The following is an 18,845-nucleotide window of genomic DNA, read 5'->3' as shown; positions in this document are numbered from 1 at the left end:
TGTAATACCGCCATTCCCCCACTCCTGACATTAAGTGCCCGCGCGGTCAGCATGAGGTGATGCGGCCGGCACTGGAGACAGAACATGGGGGTGTTTTGTAGTGCGCCCGCCATGTTCTGTCTTCGGTGCCACCGCTCATTAGTGCAGCGCTGGCCGCATCGCATCATCCTGATGGCGCGCACATGTCAGGACTCAAGAGCGGGCCAGTGGCTGTATTATACAGCCGCAGCCCCGCTCTCATACATTCATGTGTTACTATACTTAGCTGTGCGGCGTCACAGCGAAGTATCGAAATACACTACCGTTCAAAAGTTTGGGGTCACCCAGACAATTTTGTGTTTTCCATGAAAACTCACACTTATATTTATCAAATGAGTTGCAAAATGACTAGAAAATATAGTCAAGACTTTGACAAGGTTAGAAATAATGATTTTTATTTAAAATAATAATTTTCTCCTTCAAACTTTGCTTTCGTCAAAGAATGCTCCATTTGCAGCAATTACAGCATTGCATTGCAGACCATTCTAGCTGTTAATTTGCTGAGGTAATCAGGAGAAATTTCACCCCATGCTTCCAGAAGCCCCTCCCGCAAGTTGGATTGGCTTGATGGGCACTTCTTGCGTACCATACGATCAAGCTGCTCCCACAACAGCTCTATGGGGTTGAGATCTGGTGACTGCGCTGGCCACTCCATTACAGATAGAATACCAGCTGCCTGCTTCTTCCCTAAATAGTTCTTGCATAATTTGGAGGTGTGCTTTGGGTCATTGTCCTGTTGTAGGATGAAATTGGCTCCAATCAAGCACTGTCCACAGAGTATGGCATGACGTTGCAAAATGGAGTGATAGCCTTCCTTATTCAAAATCCCTTTTACCTTGTACAAATCTCCCACTTTACCAGCACCAAAGCAACCCCAGACCATCACATTACCTCCACCATGCTTGACAGATGGCGTCAGGCACTCTTCCAGCATTTTTTCAGTTGTTCTGCGTCTCACAAATGTTCTTCTGTGTGATCCAAACACCTCAAACTTCGATTCGTCTGTCCATAACACTTTTTTCCAATCTTCCTCTGTCCATTGTCTGTGTGCTTTTGCCCATATTAATCTTTTCCTTTTATTAGCCAGTCTCAGATATGGCTTTTTCTTTGCCACTCTGCCCTGAAGGCCAGCATCCCGGAGTCGCCTCTTCACTGAGGATGTTGACACTGGCGTTTTGCGGGTACTATTTAATGAAGCTGCCAGTTGAGGACCTGTGAGGCGTCTATTTCTCAAACTAGAGACTCGCATGTACTTGTCTTGTTGCACAGTTGTGCAGCGGGGCCTCCCACTTCTCTTTCTACTCTGGTTAGAGCCTGTTTGTGCTGTCCTCTGAAGGGATTAGTACACACCGTTGTAGGAAATCTTCAGTTTCTTGGCAATTTCTCGCATGGAATAGCCTTCATTTCTAAGAACAAGAATAGACTGTCGAGTTTCACATGAAAGCTCTCTTTTTCTAGCCATTTTGAGAGTTTAATCGAACCCACAAATGTAATGCTCCAGATTCTCAACTAGCTCAAAGGAAGGTCAGTTTTATAGCTCCTCTAAACAGCAAAACTGTTTACAGCGGTGCTAACATAATTGCACAAGGGTTTTCAAGTGTTTTCTAATCATCAATTAGCCTTCTAACACAGTTAGCAAACACAATGTACCATTAGAACACTGGAGTGATGGTTGCTGGAAATTGGCCTCTATACACCTATGTAGATATTGCATTAAAAACCAGACGTTTGCAGCTAGAATAGTCATTTAGCACATTAACAATGTATAGAGTGTATTTATGATTAATTTAATGTTATCTTCATTGAAAAAAACTGTGCTTTTCTTGCAAAAATAAGGAAATTTCTTTGTGACCCTAAACTTTTGAATGGTAGTGTACATGAAATAACGGTATCGAACCGTTTGGGGATGCATGGTATCGAAACAGTATCGAAGTTTCGATGCATCGTGCATCCCTAGGCTGCATAGTTTTTAATTATTCTCAACATTGTTCACCACCAAACACAGAGATAATATTAAGTATATATTACCAGTCCATTCTGAAGATCCCATAAAGTTAAATAACTAGTTTTGGTAACATCACAGTAATTGGAGAGAGCCAAGAAGCTGCCATCGTATGTTAGAGCGGCATTGTGTAAAAAGAGCATTGATGTCTTGTCTTCCAGAGTATGCAGGTGGCGGACGGTTTCCAGGCTAAACACACAGAGGTGATGTGCGTAGTATGAGCATATTATCACCTGCAAAAAATTAAAGAAATCACAGGTATTCCAGACTGAACGCAAAACTTTATGGCAAAAGCCAATAGTGTGTGCGATCTTATTCTACACCAGACAGATACTACATTTTCAGGATATTTGTAACATGCAGCGTTCTTAGACCCAGTTCACACAGAGTTTTTTTTCATGCGGAAACCGCGTCGGAATTAGCGCTAAAAAACGTCCGAAGCCACCTGCCTTTGACTGCAATCAGTTTTCCCGGGCAGATAAAAAAGCAACATCCAACAAGGGCATGCCATGGTTCTGTCTCTGACCTCCCATTGAAATCAATGAGAGGCAGAAAAAGTGTTTTTCGTTGTGTTTTTTGCCCTCGGTGCTCAATGGCTGCAGGCGAAGAAAGCCGCGGAAATAAAGTGCAGGCAGGTCAAAATCTGCTTACATTTTTGTGTGAACTAGGCCTTAGAGTTGCCACTAGGCTAGTAATCTACCTGCTCACTCTGATTCCCAGATCTAAGTGTCGAATCACACTCCATGTTAAGCCACGCCCCAAAAAACACACCTCTTTTACCCTGGCCAGTATTTTTGGGCTAAAAAGGTGGCAACCCTAAGCGTTCCCAGGTGCTTACATCAGCTTCATCTGCCTGATGTCGTATGGCTTTACTTACTATTGTGTTCAAACTCCAGCCACTACCTAGATGAAAGATGTTGAGACAAACCTTTCCCATCATTTCCCCTTGACTTCTCTTGGGCTCTCTGTCATTATTTGGAAGCTTTCTGATCGGCCGTATTACCTTTTCATCCTTACTCAAGAGGTAGTGATCAATAGCATTGTTCTTCTCATTGGCCAGCTGTTGGATCTTCTCTATCTCTTGCTTCATTTCCCTTTCCTTCCTGCGTCGCTTTGCAGTTTTGGTCTCATTGCGTCTTTCCCATGGTGTGAAAATAACTGAAATTACAATGATTCCTAGTGTGTCTCAATATACAATACTAAGTGCAAGGTTAAAGGGATTTGCCCATCAGACACATTTATGGCATATCCACAGGAAATGGCATAAATGTCAGGTAGCTGCGGGTCCCACCTCTGGGACCCGCACCTATCTCTAGAATGGGGCCGCCCAAACCCCTTCTTGGTTCCCACTGCCTCCCGGGCCACTTCCCGATTAGATGGTCAGAATCAGCTCACTGAGCTACGCTGTTTTTCCGTAACTCCCATAGAAGTGAATGGCAGTTACGGAAGAAGTGGCCCGGGAGGCAGTGGGAACCGAGAAAGATAGAACGGAGTTTAGGGGGTCCCATTCTAGAGATAGGTGCGGGTCCCAGAGATGGGATCCGTATCTATATGACATTCATGGCATATCCTGGGCATATGCCATAAATGTCCCTGATGGGCAACCCCCTTTTAACCAAAATGCCAGACAGTGAAAATAAAGACTTCTGAAATGCATTTCGGAACCTTCTGGATTAGGAAATTATCTTTTTTGGCCATTAGTTATGAGGTCGTGTTAAGAGAGGATTTGTGCAGTTTCAGAGTAGTGTATGCACATGATCTTTTCATATGAGATTGAAATTATTTCAAGACTCCTGAAACAGCACCTAGAGGATTCACAGATACTAATGAAACTGCATTGCTGATAAGCTTTGAGACAAGTATTCTTTTTTTTTTTTAACTGATACTTTGCTACTTTTTGAATAATCAATATGTAATTTATAATAAAAGGTTGGGTATTACTGGCGTAATACTTGATCTTCTTGACCCATATGGATTCTACCCTACAATAATGAATTATGAAACCTTATGCATTTTGGACTGTAATGAATAAACTCACAGCTATGAAGCAGACAGGAGCTCAATTCTTTCTAATTGTTAAGAAGTGAATAAGAAAAATCTTCATAAATTAACTACCAATATGGCATAATAATTAGTTATAATAAACAAAACCATCCCTCTACCACTGCCATGTTATACAGAATATTTTATACTTCCCCTCAGCAGATTATTGCTGTAAATGGATAACTGTAAGTAGAATCTATTTATACCGGTCTCCTTTCCTTTCCTCTTTTGCTGCATTACTTTTTTCTGAATATTTTCCTTGTATAAGTCCTTGTTTGCCATTATGTCCAAAGTCAAAGGTTTGTCCTTAAATTGTGGCCTTAGTCGATCCTTTATAAAACCTGTCTCCATATTCCAAATAACAAAATGATCCCTGCAAAACAGCATAGAACATAGGTTACATAAAAATATTTATATATACATGTGTAATGATAGCATCATCACTTATTACATTTATCATATTCTGCAGAGTGTGTGAGATGAGATTGCAAACACATCTTCCTGCCTGGGTAACTACTATTTGAGTACATGTAGCTAAACATAGTGAAGTGGTTACAGGGAGTTCTATCTGCTATAGAAATACACAGTCTCCGTAACATCTACTGGGGATGTGTACCCACTGGCTACTCTGCCGTAATGGAGTAGCTGCTGGTCAGACAGGTATAAGACAGTCACTGGTAGATGGCACCTTGGTGGCAGCTGAACACAGTCGGATTGCAGGTAGTGGAAACAGGATGGTGCTGGATACATATAGGAAGGCTTGTGCTGGTTTACTGGAAGCAGGACTGGTCACGGACACTGGACTCCGGATACAGGGATGGACTCGGATACAGGACTCAGGATACAGGACTGGACACCAGATACAGGACTCAGGATACAGGACTGGACACCAGATACAGGACTGGTCATGGACACTGGACTCATGATACAGGATAGTCACGGACACAGGTTTCAGAATAGAGAACTAGTCACGGACACAGGATTCAGGAAACAGGATACGGAACCTGTCTATTCACAATCCCGACACTTCGGTAACGTTTGTGTGGGACTTACAGCACGGCAAGCTTAATCTCGCGAAATCACGCTGTAAATGACAGCTTACAGCGATATCACGCTTGTTGTGCTGTAAGTCCCAAACAAACGTTACCAAAGTGTCGGGATTGTGAATAGACATCCCGTCCTGGCTGGAAGCGATGTCTATTCACTATCAAGACACTTGAGTAACGTTAGTGTGTGTTAATGTGTGAGTAAGTGACAGCACATCATGAACAACGCAGGATCACTATGTGCTGATTACATGAATGGAGAGAAGTGTATGACGCTGATTGGTCACAGATTGGTCAGCGTCATACACTTCTTTACAACGCCCACTTGGTCAAAAGTAAAAACACGCCCAGTTGGGCATTAAGAAAGTCATTAGCATAAAGCTAAAATTGCTCATAACTTGGTGAAAATAGATCGTTTTTCTAAATAAAAAAACACTACTGTAATCTACATTACAGCGCCGATCTCATTAGGTAGGAGATAGGGCACTTATAATGTGGTGACAGAGCCTCTTTAAGAAAAAAAATTAGGACTAGCTCCCTCCAATCAAGAATGGCAGCAATGATGGAGTGAACAAAATGTCTTTTGTTTCTAGTATTACTATTATTTTAAAATAATTCTGTCATCAGTTTTTAGCCTCCCAAACCGCTAACACTGTTAGTTACCTATATTGTAAAGTAGTAGAAGCATACCACTGTGAAATATCTTAGTCCTTGCATCAGGGTAAAAAATAAGTTTCATCCTTCCTTGTGCCATATGCAAATTAGGCTTACAGTGTCCGCTGATCCGGGAAGTGTCCAGTATCTTGAGCTCCAACCCCTCTGCAGTTGATTGACATCTCTGCTTGTATGATTCTAAAGACAAACAGAGCCTTCAACTGCAGAGGAGAGGGAAAGGGGAGTGGTTGAAGCTCAAGATGGCAGACACCTACCGGTTTGGCCGACACTGCAAACCAAATTTGCATATGGCGCAGGGCAGAATAAAACTTATTTTTTAGCCTGATGCAAGGACTAAGATATTTAACAGTGGTATATTTCTACTGCTTTAACCTATCGCTAAATAGCGGTTTTGCAGGTTAAAAACTGATGACGGACTCACTTTAAGAAGGATGCATCATACAATGGCAGAATGTGTATATATCTGAGTTTCATGCTAATCATCCCATGGGTGGAAGTATGGCCTATGGTAGAGTTATTTATCTGTTATCATTTAATACTTGGCAATGCCCATAGCCATCATTACCTGTTCTCTGAGAGCCCCAGGAGGAGGCCTTTGTCCAGGACCCTGTATTCATGGTTAGGACAAGGTATAACATAGAGGCCTGTCTGCCTGCGGACATATTTTTTCTTCAGCAAATCATAAGTAAGAAGAGTCTAGAGAGATAAAAACAAGTAAAGATAAAATATCAGATATAGAAGTAATTGCTTTCTTTATATAGCTACTAGGAGATCTATTCAACCAATCTATTGTCATTCACATAGCAAAAATGTTTCCTCCAGAACAATTATTGATTTTTTATTACCTGAAATATAGGCCTGGGGGTTTCAGTGAATGAGGCCATACCCCTGTCAGTGAGGATATAAAGCTTCATGTCTCTGACTAGCACAATATCATTGCTCTCCACCAATCCTCGCTCCACCCGCACGGCACTGCTTTTACACTTTGATTTCACGATATTCCACACAGTGATCACCCCAGGCCTCACACTTCTGCAGACCACATATCTGTTCATAGAAGAGCAGAAGACATTTACAGCACGAACAAGTCATTATCATCATGTTTTATTACATTGCAGAGGACATGCATGGCTGCCTGAGAAGAATAGATTGCTTGTTTTCAGTCTTTCATTACATTGGAAAATGTCCATTATTCCATTATGAAGTATGTCACACAGAAGTATTTTTTTTAGATAAATTAGAACATGGCGTCAAAAAGGTGAATGTTTGTGTGTCAGGACTTCATTAGGCTTCTATTACAACAATGGGATGACGAACTCCGTGTTCCCAGTGGGATCACGATCCTGATCGGATAGTGCAAGAGCCTGTAACCAGTAAACATTTTTTTCTTATCACAGATCACGTATTTGTGGATATTGTTAAGTTCTTCATGACTAACCAGCACAATCAATGTTCTTATCGTTGTTGTCTTTCATTCCTATATATATATATATATATATATATATATATATAAATATATATATATATATATATATATATACACTTAGTTGAAGCACCTTCGGCAGCGTTAACAGCCTCCAGTCTTCTTGGGTATGATGCCACAATGTTTGCACACCTGGATTTGAGGATTTTCTCCCATTCTTCTCTGCAGATCCTCTGAAGCTCTGTCAGGTTGGATGGGGACCGTCAGTGGACAGCTATTTTCAGGTCTCTCCAGATATGTTCTATTGGGTTCAAGTCAGGGCTCTGGCTGGGCCACTCAAGGACAGTTACAGAGTTGTTCCTAAGCCACTCCTGTGTTATCTTGGCGGTGTGCTTATGGTCATTGTCCTGTTGGAAGGTGAACCTTCGGCCCAGTCTGAGGTCCAGAGCACTCTGGATCAGATTTCATTAAGAATATCTCTGTACTTTGCTCCATTCATCTTTAGTTCACTGTTTATTTCAGTTTCTTGTTAATTTTCCCTAGAATAATTGGTTTAATCACTGATTCATTTCTTTAGGGATATGAAAGGTAGATAGGTAGCGATGTCACTGTATTTGATTCAAAAACAATCTGCTTGTGTTAATAAACAATGCTGAGTGTGATTACTTTTTTTCTAGTGCTATTGCACTTACATTGCCACTATTGACTCTGTGAGTTGGTGGTTATCCGAGGTAATATAACAAGATGAGCCTATTTTTTATTATTTGATCCAGATACTGTACAGATGTACCTAATAAATAATATTTTGGGATTTTTAAATATATATATTTTTTGTAATGTTTTATAATAATTTTATAATTTAATTGTTTTTTGATTTTTATTATTATTTATAGTACTGCTACAGTCTGGACTTAGGCTTTCTTACCATCAGGGATGTATTGCCCCGTTGGTGAATTGGTTTAGCCTCGTCCGTGCTGTCAGGGTACGTTCCCCGAATTGTACTGCCGGGCTGAGAAGCTAAACCTCTATTTAATCATAGTAATCCTTGAGGATGCTGTGATTTGTTGCTGAACTGGCTGTGCTGTATTTAAATGTATACCAGCATGTGTTTGCTGGTTCAGCTACCAGTCCTGGCCGCTCATAAACATTCCCACAGCATGATGCTGCCACCACCATGCTTCACTGTAGGGATGGTGTTGGGCAGGTGATGAGCAGTGCCTGGTTTCCTCCAGACATGAAGCTTAAAATTGATGCCAAAATGTTCAATCTTGGTTTCATCAGACCGCAGAATCTTGTTTATCACAGTCTGAGAGTCCTTTAGTCCTTTTTTGCAAACTCCAGGCAGGCATTCATGTGCCTTTTGCTGAGGAGAGTCATCTTTCTGGCATAAAGCCCAGATTGGTGGAGTGCTGCAATGATGGTTGACCTTCTGGAAGTTTTTCCCATCTGCACACAGGATCTTTGGAGCTCAGCCGGAGTGACCATCGGGTTCTTGGTCACCTCTCTTACCAAGGCCCTTTTCCCCAATCACTTAGTTTGGTGGGGCAGTCAGCTTTAGGAAGAGTCCTGGTTGTTCCAAACGTCTTCCTTTTAAGAATTATTAAGTCCACTGTGCTCTTGGAAACTTTCAGTGCAGCAGAACTTTTTTTGTGCCCTTCTCCAGACTTGTGCCTCCACACAATCCTGTCTCTGGGCTCTACAGGCAGTTCTTTCCTCCTCATGGCATGTTTTTTGCTCTGGTATGCATTGTCAGCTGTGAGGCCTTATATAGACAGGGGTCTGTCTCTCCAAATCATGTCCATTCAAATGGACAGAGCTAAATATCAAGTGTCATAGCAAAGGGTCGAATACTTATGTCCAGGCAAAATGTGAGTTTTACATTTTTTAATAAATTTGCAAAAATGTCTAAAATTCTGTTTTCACTTTGTCATTATAGGGTATTGAGTGCAGAATGTTGGGGAAAAACTTATTTAAAAAAAAAAGTCGCAACATAACAAAATGTGTAAAAAGTGAAAGGTCTGAAGACTTTCCGAATGCACTGTATGCAATGCTGTGAAAAAATATTCGCTCCTATTTTTGCTAATTGGTCACATTTAAATCATTCAGATCATAAAAATAATTTTAATATAAGGTAAAGACAATACAAGTAAACACAAAATGCAGCTTTTACATGATCATTCCCTTTATTAAGGATAAAGATTTATTCAAAGCCTATATCACCCATGTGAAAAACTAATTGCTTTCGCTGTGAAATTGTGTTGGCCGACCACTCCTTGGATTGGAAGATTCACCACTTTTCAAGTTTTCTCCATTTGTGGATAATGCCCTCACTGTGGCTCGCTGGAGTCGCAGAGCCTAGGCAATGGCTTTGTAACCCTTTCCAGACTGGTAGATTTCACGGATGGTGTTTGGAATTTGTATTTGAAACTCTTTAGAACGTGGCATCATGTGCCTGCTTTACATCACCAGTCAGCATCTATTTAAGTGATGTTTAGCTTCAACAGGTCTGGCAGTAAGCTTGCCCGATGCGGCTAGTAAAATTGAACCCAATTGTCAATTGAATTTGGTTAACTGGTTTATTTAGTAGCTAAGGGGGCAATTACTTGTTCACCTAAGGCCCTGTAATTCTGCACAGCATTCTTCCTGCAATAACTTAAATCATAATTTTAAAACAGCATTTTGTGTTTTACTTTTGGGTTATCCTTGTCTAAAATTAAAAGTAGTTTGATAATCTAAAACATGCAAGTGTGAAAACTAAAATACTTTTTCCCAGCCCTGTATTTATAAACTTCTAATAAAAATCAAAAATCTGGAAATTTGACTTCATGCTTTAGGTATTACCTTGGAAAATTCTTCATTGTAACAATCTCTAGAATCCCATTGGCTACCTTTGCATTGTTGAGGTTGACACTCAGAGACTGGTCATTTATATGGTTAGCTAAATTCCATGATCGTAAGACATTCTCTCCTTCACAGAAAGCTAGGCAGTACCGAAGATCAAAGCATACTTCTATGACATAGAGACGTAAAAATATTAATATGATATCAATGTAAATGAGATCACGATGCATATAAAGAGCTTAAGATATGCTATAATGCTGAGCTACTATATCTCTTCATTTCTCCGATCTTTATTATAATTAGTACCGGAATGCCAGGAAAGCCTCTTTATTTGCCTGGTTTGAGGTGATGCTTCTGCCTGTCTTTCCTGGTGGTTCACTGTTGTCTATGTTACAGCAGCTACACGGTTGCATATCACTGTCTATGACCAAGCTGCTGCTATTCAGGTCAGTAACTAAAGAGGAAGCAATTTCATTGGAAACCCAGCTGTCTAGGATACTAATGCATATCAATGATCAGTCTATCCCTTACTTTGCTAAACAGAAGATCCAGCAAAGACTATTTGGTATCTTCAGATCCCTCTGACAAGTCTACAGATAAATGGCACACTCTTGGGAGACTTGTAGTATTTCCAAAAGACCAAAAATGATCTCTAATTAAAATTACTCAGAGCACAACAACAGTATGCAAAATATCAATCAATGTCAATTGGCATTCTAAATGCAACACATAACAAAAAATCCAAGTTTTAAACTGAAACTCCAACCAAATATTCATAATTAATAAAATAAAGTTACGTACAGAGGGCAGGCAGAGCAGGAAGTCTGTGAGGTGCAACATCAGCCAATAGATTGAGAGCACTGAGTGATGTCAGAAAAGACAACACAGATTATCAGATCACGGAAGGATAAGGTTACAGCTGCCCATAGAAGTCTATGGAGATCCAGTGCTGGATTCACAGCTACACTGCTCATTACTGCTGTATAATCTCCTCCATGATGCTGCCTCATCTATATATTTGATCAATAGAGATAGGAGAGCAGGATTCTCCTCTTCTCTTTGTGCTGTGTATGGCAGACATGATAGCAGTTATGGTCTAAGTAAAAAAGAGAAAAAATGCACGGCGCCACATAGTGCAAGGAAACCAGGGACAACTGAACAATTAGATCAAGACAAGATTGTGCTCATTCAGACACAACTCTGATGTAAACGCAGAAAAATTAATATACAGGGTGTGCTGCTACCAGGGTCCAAACTGGTGTGCAAGGTGTATCACTGCAATAAATAGATTAATATTCCACAAAAGATATGACCCATAACAGGCGCTGCTACAATATGACACAAAGGATTATAGAGGACAAAAGATATATTCAATGATAATCAGGCCACGTGTTTCAACGCTGGACTAGCGTCTTCCTCTGGCCTGAGGTAGTGGCTAGTCCAGCGTTGAAACGCGTAGCCTGATTATCATTAAATATACCTTTTATCCTCTCAAATCCTTTGTGTCAAATTGTAGCAGCGCCAATTATGGGTCATATCTTTTGTGGAATATTAATCTATCATAGCAGTTAGGCGCTACCCATTAGCTCAGGGAAAACTGAGAATTAGAGATAGAGCCTGCAAAGGGGAAAATGGACATAAATGTCACATACAAGTCATATAATGGCCAGAATTAGTGTTACTCCTCATGTACACACATGTGACAGCTTATTCTGAAAAGTCCTCTGAAATGTACAGCTCATCTTGGAAACTTGTATTTGAGGGACCAAAGTGTAAGTATAAGGGGTCCTGGTATGTAAAATTACCCTAGTGCTCCATTTTACTAAATATAATATTTTGCCCACAGTTTCACATTCAAGGCAGAAAGACAACTATACATGGTTTTAAACTCTGGAACAGCCATGCTAATACACCATCTTCACCTCTTATTTAACCATTAATTTCTCGGTCTGGACAAATAGTCACACTTCTATGCCTAAGGGTATGTGCACACGATAGCAGGCATTTACGTCTGAAAAGACAGACTGTTTTCAGGAGAAAACAGCTGCCTTGTTTCAGACGTAAATGCTCCTCCTCGCATTTTGCGAGGCTTCTCTGACAGCCGTAAATTTTGAGCTGCTCTTCATTGAGTTCAATGAAGAACAGCTCAAATTACGTCTGAAAGAAGTGTCCTGCACTTCTTTTGACGAGGATGTATTTTTACGCGTCGTCGTTTGACAGCTATCAAACGACGACGCGTAAATGACAGGTCGTCTGCACAGTACGTCGGCAAACCCATTCAAATGAATGGGCAGATGTTTGCCGACGTATTGTAGCCCTATTTTCAGACGTAAAACGAGGCATAATACGCCTCGTTTACGTCTGAAAATAGGTCGTGTGAACCCAGCCTCACTCATACTAAGTAACACCGTACAACTTTTCTCACCAACCAATAGAGAACTGTGCTACCACTGTCATTTTAATATATTAATCAATGCACAGAATCATATAGATAATGTTTTTGAGACATAAAGCTAAAATAATACTATATCCCTAAGAATAACCACATATTTTAATACTGTTAGCACAGTCCAGCTTACCTCCCAATGGTACTGATGAAAACTTTACCATGTGTTTATGGTCCTCTGTTTCTAAATTCCACACCACTATTTCAGTAGTATTGGTGTTTGGGACCCGGGAAAATGCTACAACATGCGATCCCTGACGATTTACAGCAAACTTGGTGATAAAGTCATTGCAGCAGCCCTTCACTGTGCGAATATAGGCAAATGTGTGCACACTGAACAGCTCAATATGTACCATGTCATGTAACTTTGGAGAAGGGTACCTGCAAAACAGAGTTCATAGGACTTTTAGAAGGCATACACCATGCACAGGGACGATCACTCTTCTTCTATATCATCAGAACACAGTGCTGCTTTTTACTATATGATTAAGATGAACTATCTAAAATTATTGTTGACTATAAAGATCTTGGGTTACTCTACTTCTCTCCATAATTAAAAATAGCAACGTCAAGCATGAAAGAACAGAGGTCCCATTTTCCCCCGCTTGCAGTAGAGATGTGGCTGCAGATGTACGCTCTCCATACATTATAATGGGACCTATGGAAACAGCTAGGCAAGCTCACTTGCCTATTCCGCATCTCCCCTGGACTAATGTTTTGATAGCACAAGTTTGGCCACTTCTCGACTGCACATGGCCAGCACAGGACTGAATGCAGTGTGCGGCCCTTGGTCAAAGTCAATGGCTGCATCTGAGGCCCTCATAATATGGTAGGTTAACCACCACTGGTAAAGTTACAATGTTAGCAAAAAGCATTTACACATAAAATCGGCCCTTGAGTTGTCCTTCCGTTGCTGTTTTTCGAAAGTGACAACAGGAAATTGCTGCCATTACAGTACCAATAGGGAGTGACCGAAGCTCTCATAGACCTATGAATAGAAAATCTGCCTAGTTATGAAGCGATATAGGGGACGGGCAGTGGATTTGTCACATAGTAAAACCTGGGTGACAACTCTCGTGAGAGCTGTACAAGCAAATATAAACTAAAGAACACCATTCTTAAATACTAAATAAGAGAACAACTCAAACAATGTGTTCCTCATTGAATATTTGTTAAACACACTTTATAGAACACATGGGCAATTAAGGAGGCTCTGTCACCACATTATAAGTGCCCTATCTTGTACATAATGTGATCGGCGCTGTAATGTAGATTACAGCAGTGTTTTTTATTTAGAAAAACGATCATTTTTGACTGAGTTATGACCTATATTAGCTTTATGCTAATGAGTTTCTTAATGACCAACTGGGCGTGTTTTACTTTTTGGCCAAGTGGGCGTTGTGGAGAGAAGTGTATGACGCTGACCTACCAGCATCATACACTTCTCCCCATTAATTTACACAGCACATAGTGATCTTACTAGATCACTATGTGCAGCCACATACACACACTAACATTACTCAAGTGTCTTGACAGTGAATAGACATCACTACCAGCTAGGACGTGATGTCTATTCACAATCCTGACACTTCGGTAACGTTTGTCTGAGATTTACAGCAAGGCAAGCGTAATCTTGTTTTAAATGACAGTTTACAGCGTAATCTCGCGAGATTACGCTTGCCTTGCTGTAAATCTCACACAAACGTTACCAAAGTGTCAGGATTGTGAATAGACATCACGTCCCGGCTGGTAGTGATGTCTATTCACTGTCAGGACACTTGAGTAATGTTAATGTGTGTGTATGTGGCTGCACATAGTGATCTAGATAGATCACTATCTGCTGTGTAAATGAATTGGGAGAAGTGTATGACGCTGATTGGTCAGCATCATACACTTCACAACGCCCACTTGGTCAAAAAAGTAAAACACTCCCAGTTGTCCATTAAGAAAGTCATTAGCATAAAGCTAAAATAGGTCATAACTCCGTCAAAAATTATCGTTTTTATAAATAAACACTGCTGTAATCTACATTACAGCGCAGATCACATTATGTACAAGATAGGGCACTTATAATGTGGTGACAGAGCCTCTTTAACATAAGAAGCTAACATTACCCAAGCCACAGGTAAATGATAAAGCATGTTTCCTGCAATGCTTTCCCTCTAGAGCATAAAATTACATTGCAGTGAATGGGAACATTTTGTGCGACATTAGCATTATTCATTATTTACCTGCAAATCAGTAGGAAATATTCCTTGGTTACAGCCACACCTTGAACGGAAGCCACTGGATCTTGTGCAGTAAGTTTGGCAACAACAGCTCCTCGTCTGGAATTCAGTACCATGGCTTCCTTCCCACTCCTGTCACAAAGAGGAACACAAAAGTGAAGTTCTCTGTTGCACATTCTTTGCCCACATTCATCTTACCATTTAACAGCAGCTATGTATTAGTTTGCTATCAGGGGCGTAACTAGGAAAGACTGTGCCCCATAGCAAACTCTTGACTGGGGCCCCCCTTCCCCGAAACCATCACCCCCCCCCTAGATCCCCCACTCTCCCGACAATGAACACTTATCAGTTCTGTGTGCAATGTAAAAATCCAGCTAGGCCACCAAGTATACTCTTGATAACCTTTAGTTACAGAGTTACCAAAATTGTAACAAACAGTTAAAGAGGCTCTGTCACCAGATTATAAATGCCCCATCTCCTACATAATCTGATTGGCGCTGTAATGTAGATAACAACAGTGGTTTTTATTTTGAAAAACGGTAATTTTTGAGCAAGTTATGAGCAATTTTCAATTTAAGCAAATTAGTTTCTTAATTGACAACTGGGCGTTTTTTACCTTTTCACCAACTGGGCGTTGTAAAGAGAAGTGTATGACGCTGACCAATCAGCATCATACACTTCTCTCCATTCATTTTTAGCTGTAATCGCAGCACAGCGTGATCTTGCGAGATCACGCTGTGCTGCGATTACAGCTAAAAATGAATGGAGAGAAGTGTATGACGCTGATTTGTCAGCGTCATACATTTCTCTTTACAACGCCCAGTTGTTAAAAAGGTAAAAAACGCCCAGTTGTCCATTAAGAAACGAATTAGCATAAATCAAAAATTGCTCATAACTTGCTCAAAAATTATAATTTTTCAAAATAAAAACCACGGTTGTTATCTACATTACAGCGCCAATCAGATTATGTAGAAGATAGGGGATTTATAATCTGGTGACAGAGCCTTTTTAAGCATGGATATTATAACATTTGATTATGTTACTTCATAAACATAATAGTTATTAAAAAATACTCACCCGAAACTTAAAGCTTGTAGATAGTGCCACATACAACCCCTTGTAGATAGTGCCACATACCCCACAGTGTAGATAGTGCCACATGCCCACTTGTAGATTGTGCCACATACCCCCCTTGTAGATAGTGCCACATTCCCCCCTTGTAGATAGTGCCACATAACCCCCTTGTAGATAGTGCCACATACCCCCTTGTAGATAGTGCCACATACCTTGCCTTGTAGATAGTGCCACATACCCCCTTGTAGATAGTGCCACATACCCCCGTTGTAGATAGTGCCACATACCCCCCCTTGTAGATAGTGCCAAATACCCCACAGTGTAGATAGTGCCACATGCCCCCTTGTAGATAGTGCCACATACCCTCTTTGTAGATAGTGCCACATACCCCCCTCATAGATAGTGCCACATACCACCCATGTAGATAGTGCCACATACCACCCATGTAGATAGTGACACATGCCCCCCTTGTAGATAGTGACACATGCCCCCCTTGTAGATAGTGACACATGCCCCACTTGTAGATAGTGACACATGCCCCCCCTTATAGATAGTTACACACACAAACTCCCCTTGTAGATAATGCCACCCCAAACAAATGTTTGTTAGTGACCAACGCCAGCGGGAACGAGGGGGCCCTTGCCGACATAATGTTATGTGTCGGGCCGGGGGCACGGGCGCTCTCATGCCGTGTGCCTCGTAGCAGCCACTATGGCTGCTACAGCGATAGTTACGCCACTGTTTGGTACCCTATACAACACCATAAGTTGGCTGTGCCAGACATGAGCATGACTTCACAGGAGATAAAAGATGTATTAGGCCTAGTTCAGATAGAGTTATTTGACAAGCAGAAAAAATATGACTCAAAATTCCGTCAGGATTTTTTATGCAGATTTTGAAATGCAAGCGTTTTTGTTTTTTTTAATGTTATTTTGCCACTTTTTTTAGGCTTTTTTCTGTGTTTTTACTTGAGGCACCTTTTTAAATTAAGCAAATGCAAAAAACGCTGGCAGTTTTTGGTAAAAAACAAGTTAAAAAAAATGAACGGCGTGTTTTTTTTTTACTGCCGTTGACTTCAATGGCGGTTTAGAGGTGGAAACCGCACCAAGATAGGGCATGATACTTATTATTCCCGTGAGTAGTCAAAAATCACCCGTGAAACAAAAACGCCTCTACCTTCCATTGACAACAATGAAGCGAGATTTGGGGTGTTTCTGACACGGTTACCGCCTGAAAGTGGTGGTAGTAGCAGCCATGCATTTGAAGTTCCTGTATTGCCCTGGCCATTTATAACGTACTAATGGAGCATCATGGGAAATACAAAACAAGTGTAATAATATCACTTGCTCAAGTCTAATAAATGTGCATAAAAGTGACATTCTATTAATAAAAACAATAATTAAAAAACAGGTTTATAAGTCTAAAATTATAGATCTAACAGAATTGCAGATTACACTATTGATAATTGAAATAATTTTAATGGTTAAAATTAAGAAAACATTTTCATGCAATTGAACACAAGTGAAATGAAAATTTCGATGTCACACAACTTTTGCTTGGGTTAAAGAGGCTCTGTCACCAGATTCTCAAATCCCTATCTCCTATTGCGTGTGATCGGCGCTGCAATGTAGATAACAGTCACTTGTTTTTTGTTTTAAAACGTTCATTTTTGGCCAAGTTATGAGCTATTTTATATATATGCAAATGAGCATTGAAATGGACAACTGGGCGTGTTTTTTTTCGTATGTTCAACTGGGAGTGTATTGTGTTTTTAACTGGGCGTGTTTACATGTTTTACTAACTGGGCGTTGTGAATAGAAGTGTATGATGCTGACGAATCAGTGACCAATCAGCATCATGCACTCCTCTCTATTTATTTACACAGCAGCATCACGTTCTTACTAGAACGATGTGCAGCCACATACACAAGTGTCCTGATAATGAATACACATGACCTCCAGCCTGGATGTCATGTGTATTCAGAATCCTGACACTTCTGAATCTTTTCTGTGAGATTTCCAGCAAGGGAAACGAAATCTCGTTTACCTCGTAATCTTGCGAAATTCCGCATGGCTTGCTGGAATCTCACAGAAAAGATTCAGAAGTGTCAGGATTCTGAATACACATGACATCCAGGCTGGAGGTCATGTGTATTCATTATCAGGACACTTGTGTATGTGGCTGCACATCGTTCTAGTAAGAACGTGATGCTGCTGTGTAAATGAATGGAGAGGAGTGCATGATGCTGATTGGTCACTGATCGTTGTAACTCATGCTATGGGCTTTAATATTAGAGTTGCACCCTGAAGAATATACATAGCTAGATTCAAACAATTTATTGTCTTGTGCTTACCTGTAGGCAAATACAATGTACTCTTTAAATGAATTCATAGAAACCAGAATGGAGCGGTTTTTATGAACCGGCATTTCATCTGCAGGAATATCTACCTGACAGATACGTTTACAGGAGTCCGCCAAGTCAAAAACCTGGAATACATTTAAAAAAATCATAAAATTGCTAAATATAAACAACAAAGTACAAAAGAAACTTTGCAGATATAATTCAATAATTGGAGAACTGACCTTAACTAAATGGCTTCCATCAAAAAAAGCTAAGAGAAGCTGCCCATCCATAGCAGATGTCAGGATAGGGGCATCCAAACAGTCAATGGCAGCATAAACCATTTTCCTACGTGAGAGGTCCCATATCTGGAAACTGTGGTCCTGAGTGACAGCGGCTATTCTGTTCTGCATACACACAGTGATGGAGTCAATGTTCATTCCAACGCCATGAAGAGTGAATACGGGCTTCCCAGCTACTAGGTCCCAAACCTTCAAGGTGCCATCCCTGGAAGCTGTCAGTGCTCGTAGATCAATCTGCGCTTCTGCAACTGCAGTAATACTGTCGGTGTGGCCTATACAGCAACAAAGTTATTAATGTAAATTGTGATTTTTAGATGTTTAACGTAAAATAAAATGTATCCTCTATGTGATTTTTATTAATAGTGAAGCGTATTTTATTTTTTTA

The 18,845-nt window shown here is 40.5% G+C and overlaps 1 protein-coding gene across 1 annotated transcript in view; it reads right to left on the bottom strand.

Annotated features, from left to right (window-relative positions):
• The window catches only part of LOC142661658 (uncharacterized), a 92,577-nt gene that overhangs the window by 26,512 nt on the left and 47,220 nt on the right, over window positions 1-18,845 (bottom strand). Inside the window, exons 18-27 of the mRNA XM_075839494.1 lie at window positions 18,401-18,732; window positions 18,171-18,304; window positions 14,747-14,875; window positions 12,649-12,896; window positions 10,070-10,238; window positions 6,651-6,852; window positions 6,371-6,501; window positions 4,291-4,457; window positions 3,045-3,199; window positions 2,068-2,274 (exon numbers count right to left, since the gene is read on the bottom strand). Coding sequence (XP_075695609.1) covers window positions 2,068-2,274; window positions 3,045-3,199; window positions 4,291-4,457; window positions 6,371-6,501; window positions 6,651-6,852; window positions 10,070-10,238; window positions 12,649-12,896; window positions 14,747-14,875; window positions 18,171-18,304; window positions 18,401-18,732 — 1,874 coding nt within the window. The remainder of the gene's footprint in view (window positions 1-2,067; window positions 2,275-3,044; window positions 3,200-4,290; window positions 4,458-6,370; window positions 6,502-6,650; window positions 6,853-10,069; window positions 10,239-12,648; window positions 12,897-14,746; window positions 14,876-18,170; window positions 18,305-18,400; window positions 18,733-18,845) is intronic.

The sequence above is a fragment of the Rhinoderma darwinii genome, chromosome 1 (assembly GCF_050947455.1).
Source record: "Rhinoderma darwinii isolate aRhiDar2 chromosome 1, aRhiDar2.hap1, whole genome shotgun sequence".
NCBI lineage: Eukaryota > Metazoa > Chordata > Amphibia > Anura > Rhinodermatidae > Rhinoderma > Rhinoderma darwinii.
This window is presented reverse-complemented; position numbering and strand designations above follow the sequence as displayed.